Raw genomic sequence first — 26,009 nt, forward strand, 5'->3', positions numbered from 1 at the left:
CATTTAAAGCACTTGGCATTAACCTTACAAACTACTTCGTGATCACCAATTGGTTGCCAAAATGTCCAAATGTGTGTTTGGCCAGTCTCAAGTGGCTTATTTAGGCCATATTATCTCTGCTCAAGGTGTATCGGTCGATCGCTCAAAGATTGATGCTATTTTGAAATGGCCAACTCCATCGTCTGTTAAAGATGTGCGTGCCTTCTTAGGCCTCACCGGCTATTATAGGCGTTTTATTCGTCACTATGCTACTATTGCCGGTCCTTTAACTGACTTGTTACGTAAAGATGCCTTCACTTGGAATGTTACAACTCATTTAGCTTTTACTACATTAAAACAGCTTTTGAGTTCTACTCCGATATTGCGTCTTCCGGATTTTTCTAAGCCATTCACCGTAGAGACGGATGCATCCGGGGTGGGTATTGGTGCAATCCTATCACAAGACAAACACCCCTTGGCTTATTACAGCAAGAAATTATGCCCTCGGATGCAACAAGCATCTACATATTACCGGGAGATGTATGCAATCATGCAAGCCATTAGCAAATGGAGGCAGTACTTACTGGGCAATAAATTCACCATTTTGACAGATCAACAATCTTTAAAGAATTTACAACAACAAGTAATTCAAACACCTGAACAACAAAAATGGTTGGGCAAGTTATTGGGTTTTGATTTCGACATTCTGTATAGACCGGGAAAGCTGAATACGGCAGCCAACGCCTTGTCTCGGATACCGGACTCTCACCTATTAGCCTTGTCTTCGCAAGAGCCATCATTGCTCCACGACATCCGGCATGCCAATAAATCTGATTCCGAGGCTCAAACTACCATTCACCAGCTATCTAATTCATCATCTTCGAGCTCCTTTCAGTTTCGGGATGGATTGTTGTTTTACAACAATCGCTTATTTGTGCCAACCACCTCTAACCTCCGTTCTCAGTTACTACAGGAATTTCATGCTTCGGTGGTCGGAGGTCATTCAGGTGTTAGCCGTACTTTTCACCGATTAAGCTCCAATTTTTATTGGCCACGAATATGAGCTGATGTTTCTCAATTTGTGGCTGAGTGTCAGGTTTGTCAACAAACCAAGGTCCTACCTTTATCACCAGCAGGTTTGCTACAACCCTTATCCATACCCAAATTGATTTTTGATGAGATAGCCATGGATTTCATTACTTCCTTACCATCTTCACAAGGCCACTTCATTGGTCTTCCTACAAACTTCACAAGCTTGACCGTCGCCTTGGCCTTCATCAAGGAGTTCGTGCGCCTACATGGTGTGCCCACAAACATCGTTACTGACCGTGATGCTAGATTTATGACATCCTTCTGGCAGGAATTACACCGTCTTCAGGGCACTACCCTCTCTTTTAGTACCGCGTAGCACCCTCAATCTGATGGCCAATCGGAAGCTCTCAATAAATGTCTCGAGATGTATTTACGGGCTTATGTTATGGATAATCCACAGCAATGGGTACAATACCTTTCTTGGGCTGAATTTTGGTATAATACCGCTTATCAGGCATCAGCTCAAATGACACCATTTGAGGTTGTCTATGGCCGTAAACCGCCCACCATACACAGATATATATTCGGAATTCTACAACTAATGCAGCCCTGGAACAACAGTTATTGGATCGTGATAATGTTCTGGCCACACTAAAAATCAACCTCGCAAAAGCTCAGACACGAATGAAACTGAATGCTGATAAACATCGCCGGGATTTTAATTTTCTGAAGGGGATTGGGCTTATGTTAAACTGCAACCGTATCGTCAAGGTTCTATTCGCTTGCAACGACACCACAGACTAGGTCGTCGTTACTTTGGCCCATTTCAGGTAGTGCAAAAGATTGGTTCCGTCGCTTATAAGCTCGACTTACCTCCAACAGCCCGCATCCATCCGGTCTTCCATGTTTCGTTGCTTCGCAAATGCCTCGATCAACCAACACAACAAGTCACTCCCTTACACTTGGTTGACTCCACCAGCACTATGCTCTTGTTGCCTCAGCAGATCTTGAATCATCGCACCATCATTCGCTCGGGCCAAACAGTAGCCCAAAGTTTGGTTAAGTGGGATGGCCTTCCTTCTACAGAAGCTACCTGGGAAGATGATTGCTTACTACACCTTCAATTTCCAGAATTTCACCTTGGGGACAAGGTGACTCTCGAAGGGGATGTTATTGTTACGGATATCGGGTCAACACAGCTAAGGAGAAGTCAACGAGTTAGACAACCTTCGAGAAGAATGCAAGGCTATGAATGGAATGACACCTCAGCACCAGATCCAACAAACTCTTAACAAACTCTTGAGGGCTATAAAAGAGGAGTAGAATTATTTAATTAATTATGTGAATTGTATGAGCATTGTGTTTCTTCTTTCCCACCCAATCCTCTGTTTCTCATCACCGTTCTTAATGAAATTACCCAATCCTTCCCTCCATTGATATTGTTACTTTTCTGTTGTTAATTCCTTATTACCTATCTGTTACAGAATGTTAAGCAAAACCTTCGAAAGTTAAAAGTGTGGAAGATAAAGTTTGTACATTATGTAATATATTTTTAGTTATCCTAAACATAAAAGAGATAACAAAATTATACTTTCTATACTCAACATACCTAAAAATAGGGCTGCAAACGAATCAAACGTTCGACGAACAGTTCGTGAACCGTTCGGCGGGAAGTTCGTTTGTTTGTTTGTTTAATAAACAAACGAACACGAACAAGAAATTTCGTTCATTTAGTTTAGTTAAATGAACAAACATGAACAGAGGTCGTGTTCGTTCGTTTATGTTCGTGAACGTTCGGTACCGTGTTCGTTTGTGTTCGATAGTTCATTAGTGTTTTTAGTTTTTATATTTATTTAAATACTTCAAAATTCTGACAAATTAAATATCTAATAAGTGTTAGTGTATTATATATTATGTTCATGAACGATTGTTTTTATTCGTTTGTTTCCATTGTGTTCATGAACATTAGTTTGTGCTCATTTGTGTTTGTCAACGTTTGTTTTTGTTCATTGCCTACAATTAACAAACAATCACAAACAAACACGAACAAATTCATTTCCTTAACAAACAAACACGAACATAAAATCTCGTTCGATAAGTGTTCGTGAACGGTTGGCGAACACATATATTTCTTAACAAACGAACACGAACAAGATCTTGTTCGTGTTCGTTCGGTTCGTTTGCAGCCCTACCTAAAAATACTTTTTTGCCCACCCATAATTAAATCGTAATAAATATGATATGAGAATCAGGTTCAAGTATTTATATTTTAGACTCATCTATCTTTAGAAAAATGTATTCCTCTGTTGGGTATCTAATTTATATAATCTTAAACTTAAAGGTCGGTGACTTTTACCTTTTTGATCCTCCTTTTCTTTTACACTTTGGCCATCATAGTTTCCATTGATTGTTAGCCTTGGTCCCTCAGCATCCCTTTTCTTTTAATATTCAATTGTTTTGCTGTTACTAAATGAGACGTTGATATGGTCAAATGGTTGCATTCTTTCAATTTCCATATTCTCTTTTTTTTTAAATATTTTGTAATTTTTCATTGATAAAAGAACTAACCCTCCATTCTTTCATTTTGATAATTTTTTCGAAAACGAGTCTATATATAATGCATTTTCATGCTTCACGTTTCTGCGTTAATGATACAAAACTCATGTTTCAACATAGTTTTTTTTTTCGGAACGAGTCTGGTCAAATATAATATGCTTTCATGCTTATTTTTACGTATGTTTTCGTTTGGTTTACGTTTTGAAGTCAACTTTGTTCGCAAACGAGTCGGGTCAAATATAATACACTTTCATTCGACGCTACAAATTCGAGTTCCTGTACGTTTGACATTACTAAGTCTTGAAGGTAAGGGCGGTGTAGTGGTTAGGTGGAACCCTCACTAAACGAACCAACCCGGGTTTGATTCCGTTTCTTTTGTAAACGCAATGCTTTAGACCGGATACATCGACACACGCGTTTTCGTATAGTTAATGGATTATATAATGTGTTGCCACCTATAAACAACTAAGCCGTTGCCGCCGCAACGCGCGGCCGAGGGCAAAAATCTAGTTTTGATGGTTATCAGGCCCGGCTATACCCAAGTGCTGGGTGGGCTTGAGAACATGGCCCAAATAATTAAGGGGCCCAAAAAAATTTAAGTTTTCTTTATATATAGCCCAAAATTTTTTAAAGGCCCAAAGCTTTGTACAAACCCAAACCCTTAACAGATTACAGGCCCCATCCTTTGTCAAAAATACAATTTTCGCTGCAAATCAAACGACGCGGTTCTTCTCTGCGCTAGGGATTTCTGAAATCTGAATTCTGATCGAACACTGTGTAACACAACAATAGTCATCATCATCGATCGAGATTCAACACAACAATAGTCATCATCATCGCGATTCAGGACATCATAATCATTCTCGCAGATAATAGTCATCATCATCACGGAATCACCGCTGCACGGTTCCGAGGTATTTGTTTGTTGTCTGTTGATGTTTGCTTGTTGTTATCTGTTACGAGTCGCAACCACGGTTCCGAGTTACGGTTCCGAGTTACATCTTGATTTCAACAAAGATGAATGATGTTTGTTTTTTCCGATTTACGGTTCCGAGTTACTGAGTTACATCTTGATTGCAACCACGGTATTTGTTTGTTGTCTATTGATTTTTTTTGTTTTTTCATAGCCGGTTATCTTTTTCTAGACTTTTGCCACTTTTAAGCCCACCCAAGTGTTGTCATCTGTTATGAAATATCAAATATGAATGATGTGAATTGTTTTTTTTTTTTTTTTTTTTTTTTTTTTTTTTTTTTTTTTGCAGTTGATATCCGACATTCCGACTATCCGTCTTCTTAAGCCCACTGCCGAAGCCTAAAGTGACTTCATCTTGAGGTAAATTGGTAAAATCTTGATAATAATAATTATTTATGTTTTATTAATTATACTTCAAATGTATTAGACTTCGTGTGAATTGTTATTGAATGGATTTTATTCGTTAATATGTAGAAATAATGCCTCCCGTTCCTAAATACAAACACCTATCCGGGTTGGCGACAATATCTATTGAAAGTGAAATATTAGATACTATGGATTACAAGGAGTTGATCGAGAGCTTTGCTTCAAAAAACGCTAGGAGAACCACACTGTTTGCTTAGCAAGTAAGTTTGATACTTTGATCATTTTTGCTACACTATTTTTGTTAATTTGTTTTATCTATTTCATAACAATTATCGTAGTATTATCAATTTTTAGTATTTATATATATATATGATTGAATGATTGATGAGTTTCAGTTATATGAAGATTTGCGAATAGGGCCCAAATTTTTTATCTCGAACAGGGCCAAAATTTTTTTTGTGATTTTTGGAGACGGCCCTGATGGTTATGCATTCTTAAAAGTGTTTGGTTTTTTTTTTTCCGTATAATTTATTATACGTGAATCAAATTTGTTCATCTACGGCAACACGGCATAAATGATAATGCACAAACCAAACATACAAGTGGTAAATCATTAACGCGAATGATATATCAATTTTTTATGACATTATCATACATGTATAAGACATAAAAGAATAGCTATTTTTATTTTTATTTTATCAGATAGGAACTTATAAATATAAACATAGTTTACACGTATTCATGAATTGAAAAGTTAAAAGGGTCAAATGGATTTTCTTAACTAAATGCAACTTTTTAATATTTCCGTGCAATTACGGTGGACCCCTCCCTAGGCCTTTAAATTTTCTTGAAAGCGTGGGAAGAAAAATTGGACCAAATCAAGAAAATCCATCATAATCATCACGCACATATTCATATTGGGTATTGATTTTCATACTGCTAAACTTAATCTTTATTTCTTTATACCCTATGGGTCTTTGTATATTATTTTCTCAATATTACAAAATTTTTAATTTAATTATATATAATTCACTTCTTATATATATTAGTAACTAGTGTGTGCCCAAAAGTTTCTAATGGTAGGTAATCTACTTAAAAAAAAGCAATTCAATCTATCATCAACATTGGAATAGGTTACGCGCACCATTCCAAAACTTTTTATTTTGTTATGAAAATACCTATGTTTAACATAATAACATTAACAATGTAATTGTAATATCCAAAGACAATCTTGTTCCAAAAATAGGTGAAGAAGATTAGAAAATAAGGTCACATCCAAGATGTGAGTTGGATAATTAACTTTGTGGATTTATATGCCAAAAAAGCTTACTATGTAGTTACCGCACTGTGTGCTTTATGTGTTATACATCCCAAATTAGTCTCAGCCCACGCACGCAAAAAAGGTGTACGCATACTAAAATTGGGGAGACTTGTAGAGGAATGTACCGAAATAGACTGTTGATTGCATCACCAGAGACACGTGGCGAAAGGTTGGTCGTACGAAGATAGACGAAGCGTCACACTTTCTTTCTTACGATGGTCCCACGCACATATGATCATCCCCCATGCACACCATGAGTGTAGATCCCTTTTCCACTAATCAGAGCAACGGTGACATCGACACACCCATGCACACCTTGGGCATGGAATGTTCTCCACCTATAGGAGCATGACATGTGTCGCCAAAACGGTTAGTCGTGGGGACCATCTCACATGAAGGATGGCAACGTCTAACCAAATCTTCTAAAAATAGGAGGAAGATTTACATCTCACAGGTAGACATTCTTTCATTCTCTGACTTTACTCAAAACCCTAATTCCTTGAACGAATACTTATTCTCACGCCCAAGGGTGGTTACAGGGAGGAATCTCATCCTGTGATGAGCCTAACCGTGTTCTTCTTTTGGAGATTTGCTGGTGAACAATTCTCAGAACCCATCTTAGAAGTATTCTGCTGGTGGAACAGATTTGAAGATTTGATTCTTCATTGACGCCATCGACTTTCTTCTAGAACGAGCAACTCACTGTCTTTTCAGTATATAGTGGAATTTTTTCTAAGAAATCGTGAGTACCAACCCTAAGCTTGTCTCATCAGCGACCCCAACCCATGTCTCTTCTGAAGATGAAGAAGAACTGGGTACACTTGAATACGGGGGAGGTTCACATCAACTACCTTTGTCTGACCTTGGTTAACCTCAGCACCTACAAGCACACTCTGACGACGTCTAACACGTTGGATGAAAATGTTGTATTTTTCGGATTCTGCATAGTCATCGCTAAGAATCGTAACAAGGTTGCCTTCGACATTTTGAATTACTGTAAGAAGGATTATGAATAGAACCTGCTATATTCAACTCTTCAAACTCACAAGTATCTTTGGAAAGATCATGTTCCACAAAGTTATACGAAAATTTAGCCAGAGAAAAACGCCATAACCATAATCGCAATACCAAAAAAGATGTTTTTTTTTACAATTTGACACCACAAAGTGACCAAAAAAAACATTTAATATGGTCATCATGGTAGAGGATCCTGTAAAAAGTGCTCAAAGTGTGAGAAGTGTATTATAACACTATATATAATACTATATAACACCATATAAACATCGTATAACAATATGTAACACCATATAATACCATATAACACTATGTAACACTATATAACATTATATAACAAATATAACACTATACATCTATCATAGACATGCTATCAGACAAACTATAGTGTTATATTTGTTATATAATGTTATATAGTGTTATATGGTATTATATGGTGTTACATATTGTTATACGGTGTTTGTATGGTGTTATATAATATTATATATAGTATTATAATACACTTCTCACACTTTAGGCCCTTTTTACACTATCCTTACCTTAGTCATCATTAGCACACGTCATCCTCCATAGCACAATTTTCCCCTGAATCAATAGTCTCGGCCTACGCACGCAAAAAGGTGTACACATACTAAGACTATGGGGACTTGTAGAGGAATGTACCGAAATAGGCCGTTGATCGCATGATCGTATCACCACAGACACATGGCAAAAGGTTAGTCATACGAAGATAAAGGAAGTGTCACACTTTCTATCTTACGATGGTCCCGTGCACAGATGATCATCCCCCATGCACATCCTGAGTGTGGCTCCCTTTTCCACCAATCAGGGCAAGGATGACGTCGATACACCCATGCACACCTTGGGCATGGAGTGTTGTCCACCTATAGGAGCATGATAGTTGTCGCCAAAATTGTTAGATCCATGGGGACCATCTCACATGAAGGATAGTGACGTCTAACCAAATCTACTAAAAATAACAGGAAGATTTACATCTCACAGATCTAAGTCATTCCAAGCTAAGATTTGATTTTCATAACACCTCTGAATTGATTTTATGTACCATGTAATATATCAATTTATATGGTGATATGATCAAAGCTTTCTTATTGGGTAATTTAAGGTTTTGTGTATTAATGGAGATGTTTAAATAGATCAAATTAAAAAAAAAAAAAAGTTAGTTTCTTTTTAAAGAAGCAGTTATTATATTTTTAAGACCCCAAAGGAATTGGTTGATTGTGAAGGGTAGCACTTAAAGCGTAAAGTCATTGTCCCGTCAAAGAAGATATATGTCATCTTGTACGTTTATTTTATTTTATTTTGTTTTAGGGGAGACATGATGATACACTAATGGCCCCTTGAATATAAAAAGGAGAGTAAAGCGATAAAGAGACTTGTGGCCTCTCTCTATGGCCTTGCTGGAGTTTCTTCGAAAATTAAAAAACAGAAGGGAAAAAACAAAACAATTCAATTGAATACAAAAAAGAGAAAATAATAAATTTAAAAGTATCATTAAGGGTGACATAAGAGAAAAGTTGGTAAGATTAATCTTTCAGAGAACAAAATTGATAAAATCATAAGTATATGCAACTATCGTACGCTTAGCGTAATCTTTAGATTAATTGTCTATTATCTATGTTGTTGTTGTTATAAACCCCCATATATTCAGTATCAATTGTTGATGTATACTTTCTAAGGTGGTGTTTGTTTTTTCAGATGTAAAAGGTCTGCAGTCTGCGGACCACATCTGTAAACATCTGCACGAGAAGAGGTGGATCAAATGTCTGTAGAGTGTAATAAAAAGAGTGTTTGATTATATAACATCTGCAAACGTCTGCACTGTCTTTCTTGCCAAAACCCTAATTCCTACAACCACTTCTCCACCCAACCCACCACCGTATCTCCACCACCCACCACCGTATCTCCACCACAGCCCATCACAAAACCCCAACTCAGAGGCGAAGGTTAGTTGGTGCCCGGGGGTGCACCCGCCCACCCCAATGTTTCGGTTAGAAGTGTATAGGTTCCGATTTTTCGTCCGGAAATTTTAAAAATTATATAGGATCGCCTCCCCTAATTATTTTTCCTAAATATTTATACATTATATAAATTAAAATAAAGTTTGTTATCACGTTGTATATCCTAAATATTTATACAATATATAAATAAAAGTAAAGTTTGTTACCACTTTGTATATAAGTGATGGATAATTTTATAAATATATTTTAACTCTTATTTGTTTAACCCTAGATTACCTACCACACAATAAACTTAATCACAAGTTTTTATATTTAAGAACGGCTCCTTTGAATGAATGAAATTTTTTAGTTTTATTTGGAACTATTATTATTTGACCTGACCCAAATCGATAGCCAACCCGACCCGAAACATAACGACAGGAAAAAAAATTTAGGTCTCATCACTTTACGCCCCCTCGAAACTTTTGGTCAAGCTCCGCCACTGCCCCAACTCAAAATCTAATCCTCTCCCACTACAACCAAATCCAGCCCTGAATCATGCCTTGAAATGTACCTGAAATCGATGATGCTTGAATCGTGCCTGAAATCGATGGTGGAGGGGTCGACGGTGGGTAGAGGAGATGGGGTGGCGGACGGAGCAGAGGTGGCGGCTGGAGCAGAGGTGGAGGATGGTGGCGGAGGAGATGGGTGTCGTTGGTGGAGGTGGTGGCGGAGTGGAGGTGGAGTAGGGCTGGAGCAGGTCGTGTCGGGGGTGGAGGTGGTGTCGGAGGTGGCGGAGCAGGGGTGGGCGACGGATGAGGTGGTGTCGGAGGTGGAGGTGGAGGTGGAGGTGGTGGTGGTGGTGGTTGAGGAGGTGGTGTTGGCTAGAGAAGTGGAGGTGCTAGGGTTTTGAGACCAGATGGGTGTTTTGAAGAGGGAGAAGAGTCTTGTTTGGAAGACATAGGACAGGTCTGCGTGGAGAAGAGGTGGGGAAGAGGTTTTTTAATGAAACCTCTTCTAAAAAATAAACAAGCTGCAGACTCAAACGTCTGCACATGGTCTGCATGGAGAAGACATAAGAGGTTCTGAAGTACTTCTCATGTATATTGTGATGAAAGCCAAAGCAAGCACGTGCCTTTAAACTGTTAATTGGCATTGTATTTGGCTTACTTACTTGTTCCATACTTTTTGATACTTGTATTGTAAGTTGTTGGTACATATATAATTAGTTCCCAATTATAATATATATATATCTTTTGATGATGATAAAATACAAACATGTGAGTTGAATAATGAATATACAAGCTACATATGTTCTTAGTCAAATTCCTGTCATGGGTTGGGTAACCAACCAAAGCAGAGATTAGATATATCCATCCACCTCCATGGTCAATACAATACAATACAATGGTCGAGTGGTGCATCCACCTCCAACAGTGTATAGTCAACGAACAACCAATGACTTTCAACAGACTAACTGCCAACGCTTCCAAACGTCGTCAACTTGCTGGACATTGATCGCACGACCATTGACGAATTTTGTGTAATCATCTTTTTCAGTTACGTTTAAACACATTGACTTGTAGATGAAGTAATTAAAGAATGAATACACAATAAGGCTTCAAAATAAGTTAACTCGATGTGCCTGGTACTTGAATGGGTCATTGCTTTTATTTTCCTTCAGTTGATCATACTTGTAACTATAATAATAACAGTTATAAGACTATCTCTAATGCTAAGGGCGCCCTTAGGCGCCCTTAGCTGCCTAATCAGACGCCACGTCATATCCTTATAAATCCTTACAAATCCTTAAAAATCGTTACAAATCCTTAAATCACCCAACTTCACCTCCAACCATACAAACATCCTTACGTTTTCCACATCATCACCCATTTTTTCTTTAAATTCAATTACTTAAATTATTAAAATGTATTTAAATAATTAAATAGTTAATACAAGTAAATAGGTGATATCTAAAATAAAATAGTAACTAGATTTAAAAAAATATTAATACATCTGAACTGCAGGATACATGCAATAGATTGGTTTTTTTTTAATCGGATTTTTCGAATTTGCTTTTTAATGGGATTTTTCAGAATTTGTAATTTATTTAAAATGGTTTTTTTTAACTTAAATCAAACCTAAAGGTTTAAAATTTAGTTTACTGCAATTAAAGGGGTGAATATAAAACTTTTAATATTAAAATTAAAGGTTTATCTCTTTATTGACTTTTAGGGTGTAAGGGGTGCTCACCTCTTAGGTGAGTCCCCCTCTTACACATAACCAACCATAAAATGCCACGTCAACTCCCCTCTAACACTCCCCTAATACCCCTTTTTGATGGCGGCACTCCCCTCTTAGGTGAATTGGTTTTTTTTTTTTTTAAAAAAAAAAAAAAAAAGAAGAAAAGCATTGATTGGTCAAGATCTCCCTCTCTCCTCCCTCTCTCCTCCCCTCTCTCGGCAACTCCCCACCTATTTCACCCTCTCTCTCTACTCTCTCTCTAACTCGCCTAAGTGTTGGCAATGCTCACCTAATAGGTGAATGGAGTCACCTAAAGGGGTCACCTAAGGTGCCCCGGACACCCTTACACTTCATCTTCCTCGCAATTTTCACCAATAAAGCTTTCCATAATTCCATGTCTTCACAGCTGAAAAATATTCAGTTTTTTCTCCATTAAAAGTTCATATATAAACTGAAAGATTTTCGTTGGAAATATAGAAAAAGAAAACGAAATGGCTCAACAACCGAGGCAACCCAAGCCCTTAAGTTTGGACGCCTCACCTTCGGACATCTTCAGGCGGCCGGCTCCAACGCAACGCCCGACTTCGGACGACTCCGACGTGGCTCGGATGACCTGATTTCGGATGCCTTAAAGATAGTCTAAATGAAATTACATTTGTTTGTTTGTTTGTTTGTTCACCAAGTGGGTTATTGCCACGTGGAGAAGGTCATATACAAACAAGCTAGGTTTATTATTATTATTATTTTGTTAATTTTAAATATTTAAGTAATTAAATTAAAAGGAGCGTAAGCAACGGGTCTGATGATGACATCTCTATCAGCTTTTTTTGTGATATTGATGAACGCAATAACGCGGAAGCACCTTTGAACATTCTTCACATCTTCATTGACTTCACCAATATTTTCATTTATTAAATTAAATAATAATAATTGGAAATTTCATTATTGCACAATGTGTGGGTTTGAGTCTGACGTCATGTTCTAGATAGATGGAGTGAGTTTACGTCATCCATCAGATTAGCTTTTTGGTTTTAAGTTTGGGGAAAACTGATGAAGATGAAGAAGATCTAGTTGTTGTTGTTTTCGTTTTTATTATTCAATACTTGGTTTGCATTTACCCAATTCATCATCATCGTATAAATCCCATCAATAGCAAAGACAGCCTTACCTCTATCCCGTATGATTAAAGAGGCTACTTCCAGTGAGACACCCGGCTTGATAGTAGTTTTGCATCAAGCCTTGGAAACAAGGCACATAACACTCAACAATCGGGACAAAGACCGATTAGTGTATGTACCCTTTTGTCTTTCGACTATTAACGCCACCACATGATGCATGTTTAACCATCCCCCTCTTTTAACGTTATTTTCACGAAATTAGTAAAATAACGTTAAAGTTAGTGCACTTTCACTTTTGCCACCCAAATGTCCACACATATATCAAATTAAATTCTAGCCCCCATATGATATAATACATCTTTTGAAATGGTCTACATTCAAGATCCTCTTTTCATTCAGGTTTTAATTAAAACACATCAATCAATTAAGTGTTAATTCCATTTTCCTTATGCCTAATCTTACAAACATATTACTTATAGGGAGGGTACTAAACTAGTTTACATAATAAATTTTGTGAAGTAATGTTCAGTCAGGTGATGTGATTTTAAAAGGGATTGACTAAACGTACTCCTTTGATGCTAAATGCTTCCATAAGTAGAGATAGAATGTGACTAATTTAGTAATAACAATTACAGGAGGTAGTTTAGCATAACCTCCTATATTTGAAGTTAGAGAACACTTCACACTTGCTTAAAGTTGAAAGGAAAGAAGGATTGTTTTTTGGGAAACTTTATAACAAAAGCACATGAAGTTATATTGTGAAAGAGTCAAAATAATGTTGGGGCTCCTTTCATACTCCTTATATGACTGACTGATTGTATTATAATATAAATATCTCTATTCTCCTCTCTTTCCTCCCACCTTCACATTCACCTTCATCTTCACCTTCACTTTACATACTTCTCTCTTTCCCTCCCTCATTTTACAAATACAACAACTTCCTCTTCCAACCAACCAACCAACCAACCATATAAACCCATCCAACCAATCCAATCTGACTACTTAATTCCATATTAAAAAAAAAAAAAAAAAGCTCAACTTTAGATATATGCTTATTGTCCATTTGTGCTTTGCAATAACAATAAAACCAAAGGAAGATCAACATCACTTGCACACATTCACTTCCTAACCAAATGGAAAAAAGGCCTTTGATGAATGAGCTAACTCAAGGCAGAGATCTAGCTAACCAACTTAAAGGCCATCTTGATCAAACCTTATCAGCAGCTCAAACCTGTGAGTTTCTTGTTGAAAGGATACTTTCTTCCTATGAGAAAGCACTTTCTATGCTCAACAACCCTTTTGATGAAGCACCTGCTGCAGCAGATTCATATTCCCCTAATCACTGCACCAGCACCAAGAAAAGGTCAGTTTCTTTTTCTTCTTCTCTTCTTACACTTTGAGGATTTGGATTTTAATTTTGATTAGATTTGGTGTTGTTGTTTTACAGGAAAACAATGGATAAATGGAGTGAACAAGTGAAAGTATGTTCAGGGAACATGGTGGAAGCTCCTCTTAATGATGGCTACAGTTGGAGGAAATATGGACAAAAAGATATCTTAGGTGCTAGTCATCCAAGGTTAGAATTTTACAAACTATAATTAAATATTTAAGATTAAAAGGGAGGGAGGGAGGGAGGGAGCTTAAAGAATTATTATTATTTTTAAAAAATAAAAAGTTAGGTTTATTTGAATTATCTACACTAGAGTCTCATAGTACTTGATCTTATCTACATGGAATCTGCCACTTGTTTATATTCACTGCCTTGGCCCATCAATATTCATTCAATATAGATATATCAACCAACAAACCAACCTTTTGTAATTTAATAATAATAATAATAATAATAATAATTGAAAAAGCAAGTTGATGGATGTTCTGTTGTTACACATAAAGTTGGCTTTCAAATTTATGATTGGCACTAAATGAATTGTTGGATGAATTATTTGTAGGGCTTATTACCGATGCACTCATCGAAACGTTCAAGGGTGTTTAGCAACAAAACAAGTACAACGATCGGATGAAGATTCATCGGTGTTTGAAGTAAGTTATAGGGGAAGACATACTTGCATCCAGGCCACTCAACTATCAAAAGCGTTGGACAAAAAGCCCAAGAAAGAGGAAGAAGAAGAAGAAAAAAAGTGTATGGATCGCGCGTTTAGCTTTAAGGCGGGTTATAAAGGGGGAGAGGAAGGCTTGTTCCCTTGCTTTTCCTTTGCCTCCACGCCAATTGAAACAGAGAAGTTAGAGAACCTTTTCTGTGATTTTAACCCCAATTTGCAGACTTCAGATTCTGATCTTAGTGACATCATCAACTCAACACCAAACTCGGTCACAAATTCGCCTTTCGGGGGTTGCGATTTGAACTTGGATCTGGATTTTGAACATGTGGATTTTGATGTCTCGGACTCTGAGATGTTCGTGTAGAACTCAGATTGCTACCTCATCTAATGGAAGAGAAGAGAGTAGATAGGAGGGAGGGAGGATGTACAAGTTTTTGTTTTGTTGGTTTGGTTGGTTGGGTTACTTGCAAGCAATTTCTAGATGATATGTTTAGTGTAGTAATTTATGCACTCTGCTATCTTCTTTTCTTTTCTTGAATGTAAATTATTTTTCAAGATAATTGTATGTTGCCAACAAATTAAATAAAATTCATTTGTAGGGCTACTAGTATCCATCTTTCTTCACCAAATCTGAGACTCTTTATAATATGTATGTGTTAAACAATCAAATATACAACTACTTAACCATAAATGGCTTAACCCTTTATTACATATTATGTATGTATATTATACCCTTGGAGGTTGAAGCATTCAAACTAGAACAAATATAACAAGAGTAAATTACAAAAATCGTCCTTTATGTATGTAACTTATTGCAAACAACAATGAAGACAAGGCGACAAGCCCATCACCGGGCATACATGATGTCAGGAGTTTTAAAAGAAACTTGTCGTTTATGTAAAAAAAAAAAAATAAGAAACCCTTTCCTGATGATACATTAAATGAGCTAGAATGATACTATTTTATATACTTGGTCAACATTATTTTACGATGGTTCTAGCATCTTTTTTTTTTTTTTTTTTTTTTTTTTTTTTTTTGAAAGGTAACTATTATTCACAAACACACCACCCTCAAACCAAGGGCAGCAACCAAAGAAGCAAAACCTTACACACCAGAGAAAGAAATCCAACTATCCCAGGTGATATCCCTCTTTTTGGACCTATTACTGTACCATAAATAGCCTAAAGATTTGACATCCATAACTATATTAGCGACCGATCTTTGAATGTTAGAGAATCTTCTTTCGTTCCTCGCTCTCCAGATGCACCAGCAACCCACCATAATAACGCCTTTGAGGATTTCTTTGGCTTTATTAGCGAGGCCTGCGAACTTGTGCACCTCCAGAAGATCATTCAATGAGAAGGCGTATATCGGGTCGATGCGACACCAGCGGCTTAAAAGAAACCAAACCTCAGCTGCCACCGCACAAGAACAGAACAGGTGCTCCACGGTCTCGCTACCATCGTTGCACAGGACACATGTCTCATCCCCATTAAAACAATTTCGCTTGCTAAGGGCATCCAACGTAGCAATCCGACCCATTTGGGCACGCCACATAAAAATATTCACCTTCTTCGGGGTCCATTTCGACCACTCGAAAACAAAGCAGTTGCTGAAGTCTTCACTACTTCTGAGAAAGCACTTCACAGCTCCTACATAAAAATCTTTGTTATCGCCCCCAATCCATTCCCACCTATCACTCGAATCTGAAAGCACCACCTGATCTAGAAATTGGATCAAACCATTCCACTCATTTAGCTCTACCTGAGAATCCGGGGTTCGACTCCACACCCATCTTCCTAAGAAAGCTTGTATCGACTCATCAAATCGGTCTGCCACCAAGCACTTCTTCTGAGTTTCCAAACGAAACAAAGCGGGGAACCGGTCTTTAAGCGGCTGATTACAAACCCACGGGTCGAGCCAGAATCTGATCGAAAGACCATTTCCGACTAAACCTTTAATATTGTTCTAGCATCTAGATACCCATAAATTATTTAATTCGCCTAGAAAGATCTAAATGAACGTGATAAGCTTAAATGAACACCGATATATACATAAAGTGATCCTAGTGTCTTTGAGAAACACATAGACATATCAAACACATGAATTTACTTAAATTATTAGCTAGTAAAAGTAACAAAAATATATTCATATTAAAAAGTGATAATGGCTCCACAAATCTTACTTACACTCTTGCTTGTAATTAGAAAAACACAACAATTAATTAATTGATCGATAACTATAAAATAAAAAGAAAAACCAAAATAACAACTATCTTCTGCTTCCAGCCATCTTCACTCCCAAGGTAACTGTGAGGCCCTTGCCGTTCTTCATCTGTTGTGCGATCCAACTGTTGCCGTTTTCTTTTAGCCGTCTGTCTGTCTTGCTTTTGGGCCTACACCACTTCAACTCATAGCCCAACATATTTTCTTTTTATTATAACTAGTATTAAGGCCTCCGCGTTGCTGTTTGGGGGGGGGGGGGGGGGCATAGACTGTTCCAAGTAGCACTAATGCTACACAACTACCAGCGACCAACAACACCGAAAAAGCTCGTAAAAATAAAATAAATATAAAGGAAAAAATAACATCGAACGAAAAGCATACGTAAAATCGTTGAACCATGTATGTCAGTTGCGACATGTTAATGTGAAGAAATAAGACTGAAATGTAAAAATAGAAAAGAATAACTAAGTCAATCTAATACCACGCGCGTTGCGACGAACCTGTCAAACAGGGAAAAATAGACGCGTTGTGACCGTCCTGTCAAACGGGAAAAATAGTCGAAAAAAGTTTGAAACCCACACGTACGTTACAGCGTGTTTACTCGCAAAAGTAGAACAAAACGTAAAACGAAGAATTTGAAAAAGATGAAACATACATGGATCAAAGTTGAAAATAAAAATGTGTTGGGGTTAAATTGCAAAATATGAAAAGTTTTTGGTTAAAAGTAAAAAAAAACAAAAAAGTTAAAATGCAAAAAGTAAAACCTCTAGGTTAGAAATGAAAAATCAAAAAATTTTTTTGAAAGCCTCCCATGCTTAAAAGTATAAGTCATAATGCACAAACGTTTTCCTAATTTATAATATGGTAATAGTCCAATACCCAAACCATTCAATTTTGTTTTCTCTTCGGCTTCCTCGTGGGTTTTTTAGCTGCCAATTAATGAGTAAATCAAATTAAGAAATTGGATCTGTAATGGGCTACATAAATTAGTTACTGTGACCCGACTCTGCATCAAGTGAGAGTTGAACCTGCATCTCTAAAGAAAAATGAAAGCCTTACATCACTTAACTCGACTTTTAATAAGCCCGTATGATTCCTAAATAGTTTTTTTTTTTTTTTTTTTTTTTTTTTTTTTTTTTGTAATTAAAAACTCGTTTATATCACTGTTAGCTTTATTTTTTACTTCAAGTACACCAAAATAATAAATACAGCTATGATTTGCTTATATGCCATACATGCTTGTAATTTGGTTTAAGCGAGGTGATGGAGGTTTTAGGTCAAGGGAGAAGTGGACGAGGGTTAGTTTGGATTCAGGCGAGGGGAACGTTGTTGTGGTGGTGGTGTTTGATGATGGAGAAGACAGTATGTAGAGAGAGTGTTTGGTGATAAATAAATAATCAAACTTTTATATGCTTACGTATAAAATTACAAAAGTACCATTCTGATTACAAGTAAAATTACCAAAATTTTTAATTGAGTTTGAGTCAAGGAGCAAACTGAATTACCAAAATTTTTAATTGAGTTTGAGTCAAGGAGCAAACTGAATGACGACAAAAGTGAAACATCAAAATGACACTTTTTAAATAATTGGAGCAAAATTGTTAAAATAAACCTACACCAAAACAAAAGTTAGCTTGTTTTGAAATTAAAAGGTGGTTGTTATTGAGGGCACATTTGTGTAACCCACCCAGGTGATCCATTTTTATATATTTTTGATCGATAGAACAATTTGGAAGAGAAAAGAAGGATGATTTACAGGAAATGGAGTTTGCTGACGGGTCCTGCTACTGTCGTGGGGGGCGTTGCAGCCACCCTTCTTGCCCTTGATTTCATCGTCAAGCAGGTGATTGTTGTCAATCTTCATTTTTTAAAATTCTCGATTTAAATTTATATAAATCTTCGCGTTTTACCTAACCTTTGTGATTTACGCTGCTGTGTGATTCGTTTTTGTATGCCATGGTGTATTATTGATTTTGTGATTATAATCTGTTTTCTGAAATAAGTATCATCTTCTTCATTCTAGATCTTGAATCCATGACCACCTGCTTTTCCTGCTTCATCAAACAACATTCTTATGACTCACCAATCAAACACTATATATTCTATTCTACCAATTAACAATTTGGATGTGAACATTCTTTTCTTTTTGGAGAAACTAGAATAGAAAAATGGATGTTTATTAGAGTTTTCACAAATAATGCCATGCTAAAAACAATTTCACAAGCAATGCTTTCTCCATTTTGAATGGCGATTTTATTCTAGTAGCCTTTGTCAGGAATGTTGCAGGGAATATTCAGCTTTAATCATTGGAATATGGTACATCTCCATTAGACCATTGGGTACAGGCCCCGTCGCTGGACCGTCCCCCCCTATTTGGGCCGTCGCACACCGCCCCTCAAGGGCCCGTCGTGGCACTTCCGTCACAATTTGGACGATGGAGACGGGGCTAACTGGTGGGCCCCCATCTGACTAGGTTAGAACCTCGTGTATTACACGGGCTGAATAAATATAATTTTATATACTAAGTAATAAAATAGTTACATCTTTTAAAAACTCGTGTATTGCACGATTTGAATGAACACATGTCTTACACAAATAATGTAATCCGTTAAAACATTTAGTCATCAAAATATGTTTTCTAACAAAAAGAACTTTGAGGTGCTATTTACTTATTGTAACATCTCACTTTATTTTTTATTAGGTTAGAGAGTTGTGTATTACATGGTTTATAATATTTTACTTTGTTGGATAATCAGCAGAAAAAAAAAGAAAAGAAATATTTTAGTAAAAATATTAAATATACAAGAGATAAGCTGGATATCATGATTTAATTATTTCATTGGAGTGTAAAACGGGATAGTGGGATCCTTTATTAGAAATAGGATTCTAAATATACCATGTATAAAAAATATATATGTTCTACATGTATTGAATAAATCCTTTTAACGAAACAATTGATTAAAATAAATATTTTTATTTTAATATGTGATTATCAGTTATCCTTGTCCTTATCATCAAAATATAAAAACAATTAAAACTACCAATTAAATAAAATCTTTATCTTTATAAATATTTAACGCCCCGCTTGCGGTATGCTCATATAATGTATATATGTGTGGGCGCTCGGGAGGCAAAAGTGAAAGTGCACTAATTTTAACGTTATTTTACTAATTTCATGAAAATAACGTTAAAAGAGGGGGATGGTTAATCATGCATCATGTGGTGGCGTTGATAGCCCAAAGACAAGGAGGTACATGCATTAATCGGCGTTTGTCTCAATTGCTGAGTGTTATGTGCCTTATGTCCAAGGCTTGATGCAAAACTACAATCGAGCCGGGGGTCTCATTGGAAGCAGCCTCTCTATTCCTACAGGGTAGAGGTAAGGCTGTCTACATCTCACCCTCCTCAGACCCTACCTTAGCTTTGCTATTGGTGGGATATACTGAGTATGTTGATGATGATGATGATCTTTATAAATATTTAAAACGCTAATTTTTTTTTTTAGATTTTAATAATTAATATATTATTATCAGTTATGTTTGTCTTTATCATTAAAATCTCTTCTACAAATTTTAAATTTAATGTTATCAATTATTGACTTTCCATAATAAATATTTAGAAAAATAATTAAGACTGCCTCATAGAACGCCATGTGTCCCTAATATGGTTTTTTTATTATATGTATAGATATTAAAATATTATTAATGGTTGGGTGTTTTTATGAAGGTGGGCCGTCTCCCTCTCTCTCCTTTTAGTAATATATTGATTTTTTTTTATTAAAGTGGGTAGTCCCCCCACACCCTTGGGTAGTCCCAAGGGGATGCTCCTCCACCGAATCTTATGTGGCGCCTATGTGGCGGATAGTCTCTTTGGAGACTATCCTCCTCATACCCAATGGTCTTATGAATGGCGATTTCTGCATAAAGTTCTTACACATGCCATTCAAAATGGCGATTTCTGAACCACTCTCCATTCAAAATGGCGACTTCTAATAAATGTTCTTACATGTTTCCATTGTCAATGGCGATTTCTACATATGTTGCCAAACCAAATGGCGACTTTTGCTAAAGTCTTACAAGATTCCATTATCTCTGCAAATATTTCCAATCCAAATGGCGATTTTTATAAATTCCAAAACCATTTGCAAGTTCATCCGTATTGTGTGTCGTTCTCTCTTATTTATTAACGGGGACCATTGATTGTATCAAATTTCCAACCATTCCATTATCTCTGCAAATATTTCCAATCCAGTGGTTTTGTATTTTATTCATATTCTCTTCCATTCATGAATGATGACTGATGACAAGTTATTGACATAAATTTCCTACCATTCTTTGTTATTTACATGTATATATAACCCATTCAAAAAACTAAAGTCCAAAGACCTGACAAAGCCTACTTCTCAAGAAAAATCGCCATTCAAAATGGAGAAAGCATTACTTGTGAAATTGTTTTGAGCATGGCATTATTTGTGAAAAGTTTTTCCCAAACAGCAGCATTTCTGCAAAAAACTCCAAATATTAACCATGCACTAGTTGGCAGTTATAATATATAGTGACTATCATCCATTCTAAATCATTGGAAATTACCCTCCTAACCATAGCCCCCACTGGTTGGCAACAAAAGTGTGTGTGTGTCTGTCAGTGCTTTAGCTATTGAAGTTGTATTCTTACGTCTGGCTATACGCAGAAGGATCCCTTTGCTCAACCTCCCGAAAAGAAGCAACGCTCACCTCAACATCGTTAACAAGGTAGATGATGATGTTAAGAGGTGAATTCAGACCTACCAGTTGGATGTTTTTGTTTGTTTCGATTTGTAATTTGCAAATGTGTGTTTCCAGAAACCCAACTCTTTAATTGAATAAATTTTGATCAGCCAACTTTAATGGTAGGCATTTACACATCTTTTGTTTTCATAAGTGATTTAGTCCATTTCATAACCTGTATAATAATAATAATATTAATATGTAAACATTAGAACATCTCCAACAAATGTCTGTCTTGTAAACTCTATTTCATATACCACAGTCGAGTGTTCTATACCTTAAACTTCAGTAACGTCGAGGATTTTGTGGTTTTAAATAAAACAAAATCATCAATTAAACCAGCCCCCCCCCCCCCCCCCCCAAAAAAAAAAAAAAAAAAAAAAAAAAAAAAAAAAAAAAAAACCTTCTCTCTTCAAGTTTATTCTGTAAGGAGTATGTTGATGAGTAGATCGTTCCATGAGTCAATTGGCCCAGGCAAGCACCAATGCAAACAATCATTTTGAACTTTAGCACTCGGATCTTTCCCTTCAAAAGGATGGAACGCACGGTAGGGACCAGGGTGTCCATCCGGCCTCAACAAAGCCAAACGGGTCGTATCAAACAGTTTCAAAGTTGACCCGTTTGTATCCCCAACTGCTTTCTTAAATTCTTCCAGTTCCACATTTCTCATTATTGAATCAATATCTCTCAATTCAGTCTCCCCTTCTTCGAAAGGAACCGTCCTGTTACAATACCCTCCTGTGTTCCACTCACCGTTCTCGAAATGATCAGGTGTTGTCGTCTGGAACAAGGTGTAAACCTTGTGGTCTGACTTTGTGATGAAACCGAGAGTCGTCTGTAAAGCTCTACGGTACGCGTAATCAAACTCCAGCTCTGTTACATTTTCTATTTTACAGTTATGACACCCGACAATCGTGCTGTTCTCATAGTAGACCGCTGTTTTCAAGAACCATTTCCCAGCGGCGATCTCCACATAGTCAAACTTACCAAACTGGTTGACCCATTCGGAGTGGGGCTGGTCAAGATGGAGGCGGACTGCACCTGAAGCGTGGCCATCATAGTCTTCAAAAATTTTGGCTTCAGTTAGAAAAGGTGACCAGATGACCGAAAGTGTAAAGTTATGTGTATGAAAGAACCATCTTTTGCTTCTGTATTCTTTGTCATGATACACCTCAACCGGTCGTTCGACCTGAGAAAGAATGCATAGCAATGACTGCACATGATTGCGTGAGATTGAATCACCGATGAACGCCATGGATTTGTTCCTCATGAAAGTCAGAAATGTTTTGGGGTCGAATTTGGGTAAGTTGCAGTCTCGGGGTGTCCACCTCCAGTATATGTAATCCGAATCAGGGCGCCCGTTCTTCATGCAGTTCTGATGATGCTCTATTGTGTCACAGGTGGTGTTGGTGTATGGTGGGCCTGTGGGATCCCTAACCCATTCTCCGGTGAATATGTCGCAGCTCCCCGGTGAACCTAACCAACAAAACAAAACATGTTAAGAATGTTTTTGGAAACATGGATGGGGACAGCTGAACCCATCTGGTCTTTGTTTTGAGGATTGTTAAGCCTGAACCGGGCAGGCATGGTCCCTCAGGTGTTGTACAGGTGAGTTGTGACTCTGCTACTCGTTCGAACCATTTTAATGAATAGTGAGTGGTAATTCCAGTAGTGAGATTGTGCCATGTGGCATTTTGGTTTTTTTAGTTTCAATTTAACACCTATACTATAAATCAGTGGCGGATCTTGCCCGTTGAACATGCCAGGGCCGAAAGACACGGTCATTAATAAAAGCCCGGACAAGCCTGGGCCAAACATAGTATATATAAAAAATTTCGATCGAAATGCGGAAAATTAGCACTACGCCCGAAAAACTTGCCCGGGCCATGGCCCTGCCACGGCTCTTCTAAGAACCGCCCCTGCTATAAATAATATATGTTTTAAACCCATTTTGTTTTTTTAAGTTGTCTTTTCCTCTATAACTTTCTTTAGTTTTTTAAGGAAAACTCAATAAGTCTTTGTGTTTGATATTTTTTTCGTCGATAAATATCATTGGAAAAAGAGTTGTATTCGATACCGAGTGCTGTTGTTGGTACAGTTATTCGAGAAAGATTTTGTGTAAAAGTGAGTCCTACATGGGTCTCAAGGTGCGGATTCCCCTCTAGCTTTTATAGAATTGAAATTTCGATGAAAACAATGTTTGGTTGGATTGAAATATCTATCAAGAAAGAAGTTATAAAATTAGCATGGCCCCCGTTCGTTGCATCCCAAATTTGCCCAATTCTAATCGATAAATTTGATGATTCTCGAATTGATTCTGTTCTTTTTTGTCAGTGAGTCTTTTATTGGATCACCAAAAACAACAACTGGGTCTCGCATACGGATGATTTCGCATTAAATTATTATTACTCTAATAATAATTGATGGAATGAATTCCAATTTCACGGTAAGCTTTTTTTAGCTAGTGTTTACATTTTATTGAGCGTAACACTTTTCATTTCATTTAATAAAGGAACTTTAACATTTGCTGTTTTCAATGAAAAAATACACATTTTTTTATATGTAAGAAAAAGTAATAAGAGTGTTAAAAGAAAGAATAATAAAATGTATGGAAGGGAGACATAATAATACTTACTGGTGGTGTGAGGGTGAGGGTGAGGAGGTGTGGGAAGTTGAGGAAGAGGAGCAGGGGGGGAATAATGCGCAATGAACTGAGGAGAAGAAGAAGAAGGGATGATGATTGAAAGGTAGAGGCGATAAGCAACCCCCATAAGAATCAAACAAGCAACGATTTTCACAAATATCTTCTTCTGCTTGCCCATCTCTACACCCATCAATCAGCCAGCAGATGCTTGAATGAATTGTTGGGGAACAAAATGGGAATAATAATATTAATAATAAAAGTAGAGTTACGAAAGAGTGTGTTGAGTTGTGTTGTGTGGGACATGTGTCGTGTGGTTGGATTTTAGTGTTTGACATGGCGTGTGTCGGTGGTTATGGGACCATTTCTATTTATCATTCTAACCAACTTCAAACTTTCATCATCATTAGCCCGGTGGGTGTGGCTTAAAGCCACTTCGTCACCTCATCCTCCATAGTATCCTGAGGGCGCCATCGGTCATATCGCGGCAGTGAAGGGGGGGGGGGGGCACCATCGTAAGCTCGCCAACACGTTAACGAGGAGCAATTGATTTGAATGATGAAGGTGTTGGTCAAAAGGGGGCACTATAGTGTAAAGGTGAGCTTCACACCACACCCTGCAAGTTAAAGGAAGAGACATTAAAGCCCCTTGTGTGACGTGAACATAACGTGGCGCTAAGATGGCGTTATAAAATCGATAGGGGCTTTATACCACATCCCCCAGCCTTACTATTACTTTACTAATACATTATAAAATATAACAATATTATATGAAATGATTATTGGTTTTATCAAAACATTAATTACAAGAACCTGCTTAAACATCAAAACACAAACATATTAAGAGAATTTATTACTTCAATGTGTAAAAAAGACAAATTTGAACTCATAGCAATTGGAAACTCTTACTCACCCATCAATAACGTAGATGACTTTAGTTACATTTTAGAGGTGAGATAAGACTTTGTGATCAATAGGTCATAGGTTCAATTCCCACAAGGAGGATTTTTCTATATTTATTGGGTTTTCTCCTGAATTGGTGTATAGGCATTATGCCTAGTGAAGAAACACGGAAACAATCTAAAGGAGAATTAGTTTGGTTTATGTTTCTACTATAAGGGTTAATCTTCTTTGACTTCTTGAGCTCCTTAATTACTGATTATCCTGCAAAATAGAACACCGTTAGCTCGTTAAGAGGGGAATATGGGGGTTTCCCTCTTAACCAGGCTCCGGCGTGAGAATAAGTAACTATCTCGAGGAGATTAAAGTGAGTAAAGAGTGAGAGTAGAGGGAATCGAATGCATTAACCTGTGAATGAAGTGTTCTATTTGTAGCCGGAGTGTTGTAGAGGATGTGGGCTGATGGGCCTTGGGCCGGAAAACGACAATGGAATGGATATGCCCTTTGTCTCACTGTTGTCGACCGTTAATGCCTTCTAGACGTTTCTCGGTGCTGGCGCACCATGAGTGGAGCCACGTGTCACTGTTGTCGGTCTCTGCCACCAGCCAGTTAGTGGAGATCGTGGGGCAGGTGTCTCTGCCCCGTGATTGGTGCCACGTAGGCGTCCTTGAGTACTTTTTGTCTCCTGCTCGTCAGATGATCGTGGTGCACGATTGAGCAAAGACTGGAGGATGCGGATTGGCTCTTTTCATTTGACACTTGTACCATTTGTACTCTAAGTCGTCTTTACGCCGCGTCTCTGCGCGGCTCTTGCTGCACACGGAACAGGCCTGCGCAAGGTATGGGCGCTTGTAGGCT

At 37.3% G+C, this 26,009-nt stretch overlaps 2 protein-coding genes and 2 long non-coding RNA genes across 4 annotated transcripts; 3 read left to right on the forward strand and 1 right to left on the reverse strand.

Annotated features, from left to right (window-relative positions):
* The first annotated feature begins 4,221 nt into the window (after positions 1-4,221).
* Positions 4,222-5,274, forward strand: LOC118485565. The gene is made up of 3 exons (XR_004876669.1): positions 4,222-4,481; positions 4,830-4,900; positions 5,015-5,274. It is a non-coding gene; the product is annotated as an uncharacterized LOC118485565 (long non-coding RNA).
* Positions 5,275-13,420: 8,146 nt separating this feature from the next.
* Positions 13,421-15,231, forward strand: LOC110864505 (probable WRKY transcription factor 41). Its single transcript, XM_022113584.2, has 3 exons — positions 13,421-13,924; positions 14,009-14,137; positions 14,511-15,231. The coding sequence occupies exons 1-3, from the start codon at positions 13,695-13,697 to the stop codon at positions 14,983-14,985; spliced, it is 834 nt and encodes a 277-aa protein (XP_021969276.1). The 5' UTR covers positions 13,421-13,694; the 3' UTR covers positions 14,986-15,231.
* A 3,285-nt stretch (positions 15,232-18,516) lies between these two features.
* Positions 18,517-21,748, forward strand: LOC110864504. Its single transcript, XR_002549860.2, has 2 exons — positions 18,517-18,689; positions 21,536-21,748. It is a non-coding gene; the product is annotated as an uncharacterized LOC110864504 (long non-coding RNA).
* Positions 21,749-22,001: 253 nt separating this feature from the next.
* On the reverse strand, positions 22,002-24,502 carry LOC110864503 (protein trichome birefringence-like 26). Its single transcript, XM_022113583.2, has 2 exons — positions 24,247-24,502; positions 22,002-23,087 (listed from the first exon to the last, which is right to left on the reverse strand). Exons 1-2 carry the CDS (start codon positions 24,443-24,445, stop codon positions 22,030-22,032), a joined length of 1,257 nt encoding a protein of 418 aa, XP_021969275.1. The 5' UTR covers positions 24,446-24,502; the 3' UTR covers positions 22,002-22,029.
* Between the last annotated feature and the right edge of the window lie 1,507 nt (positions 24,503-26,009).

Source organism: Helianthus annuus, chromosome 13, assembly GCF_002127325.2.
Source record: "Helianthus annuus cultivar XRQ/B chromosome 13, HanXRQr2.0-SUNRISE, whole genome shotgun sequence".
Lineage (NCBI taxonomy): Eukaryota > Viridiplantae > Streptophyta > Magnoliopsida > Asterales > Asteraceae > Helianthus > Helianthus annuus.

Bases quoted from the DNA above. Each gene is read 5' to 3' on its own strand.
- LOC110864505 (XM_022113584.2), top strand. From the start codon at position 13,695: ATGGAAAAAAGGCCTTTGATGAATGAGCTAACTCAAGGCAGAGATCTA. The intron at 13,925-14,008 runs GTCAGTTTCTTT...GTTGTTTTACAG, and splicing joins TGCACCAGCACCAAGAAAAG to GAAAACAATGGATAAATGGA. The intron at 14,138-14,510 runs GTTAGAATTTTA...AATTATTTGTAG, and splicing joins TTAGGTGCTAGTCATCCAAG to GGCTTATTACCGATGCACTC.
- LOC110864503 (XM_022113583.2), bottom strand. From the start codon at position 24,445: ATGGGTGTAGAGATGGGCAAGCAGAAGAAGATATTTGTGAAAATCGTT. The intron at 23,088-24,246 runs GTAAGTATTATT...TTTGTTGGTTAG, and splicing joins CCCTCACCCTCACACCACCA to GTTCACCGGGGAGCTGCGAC.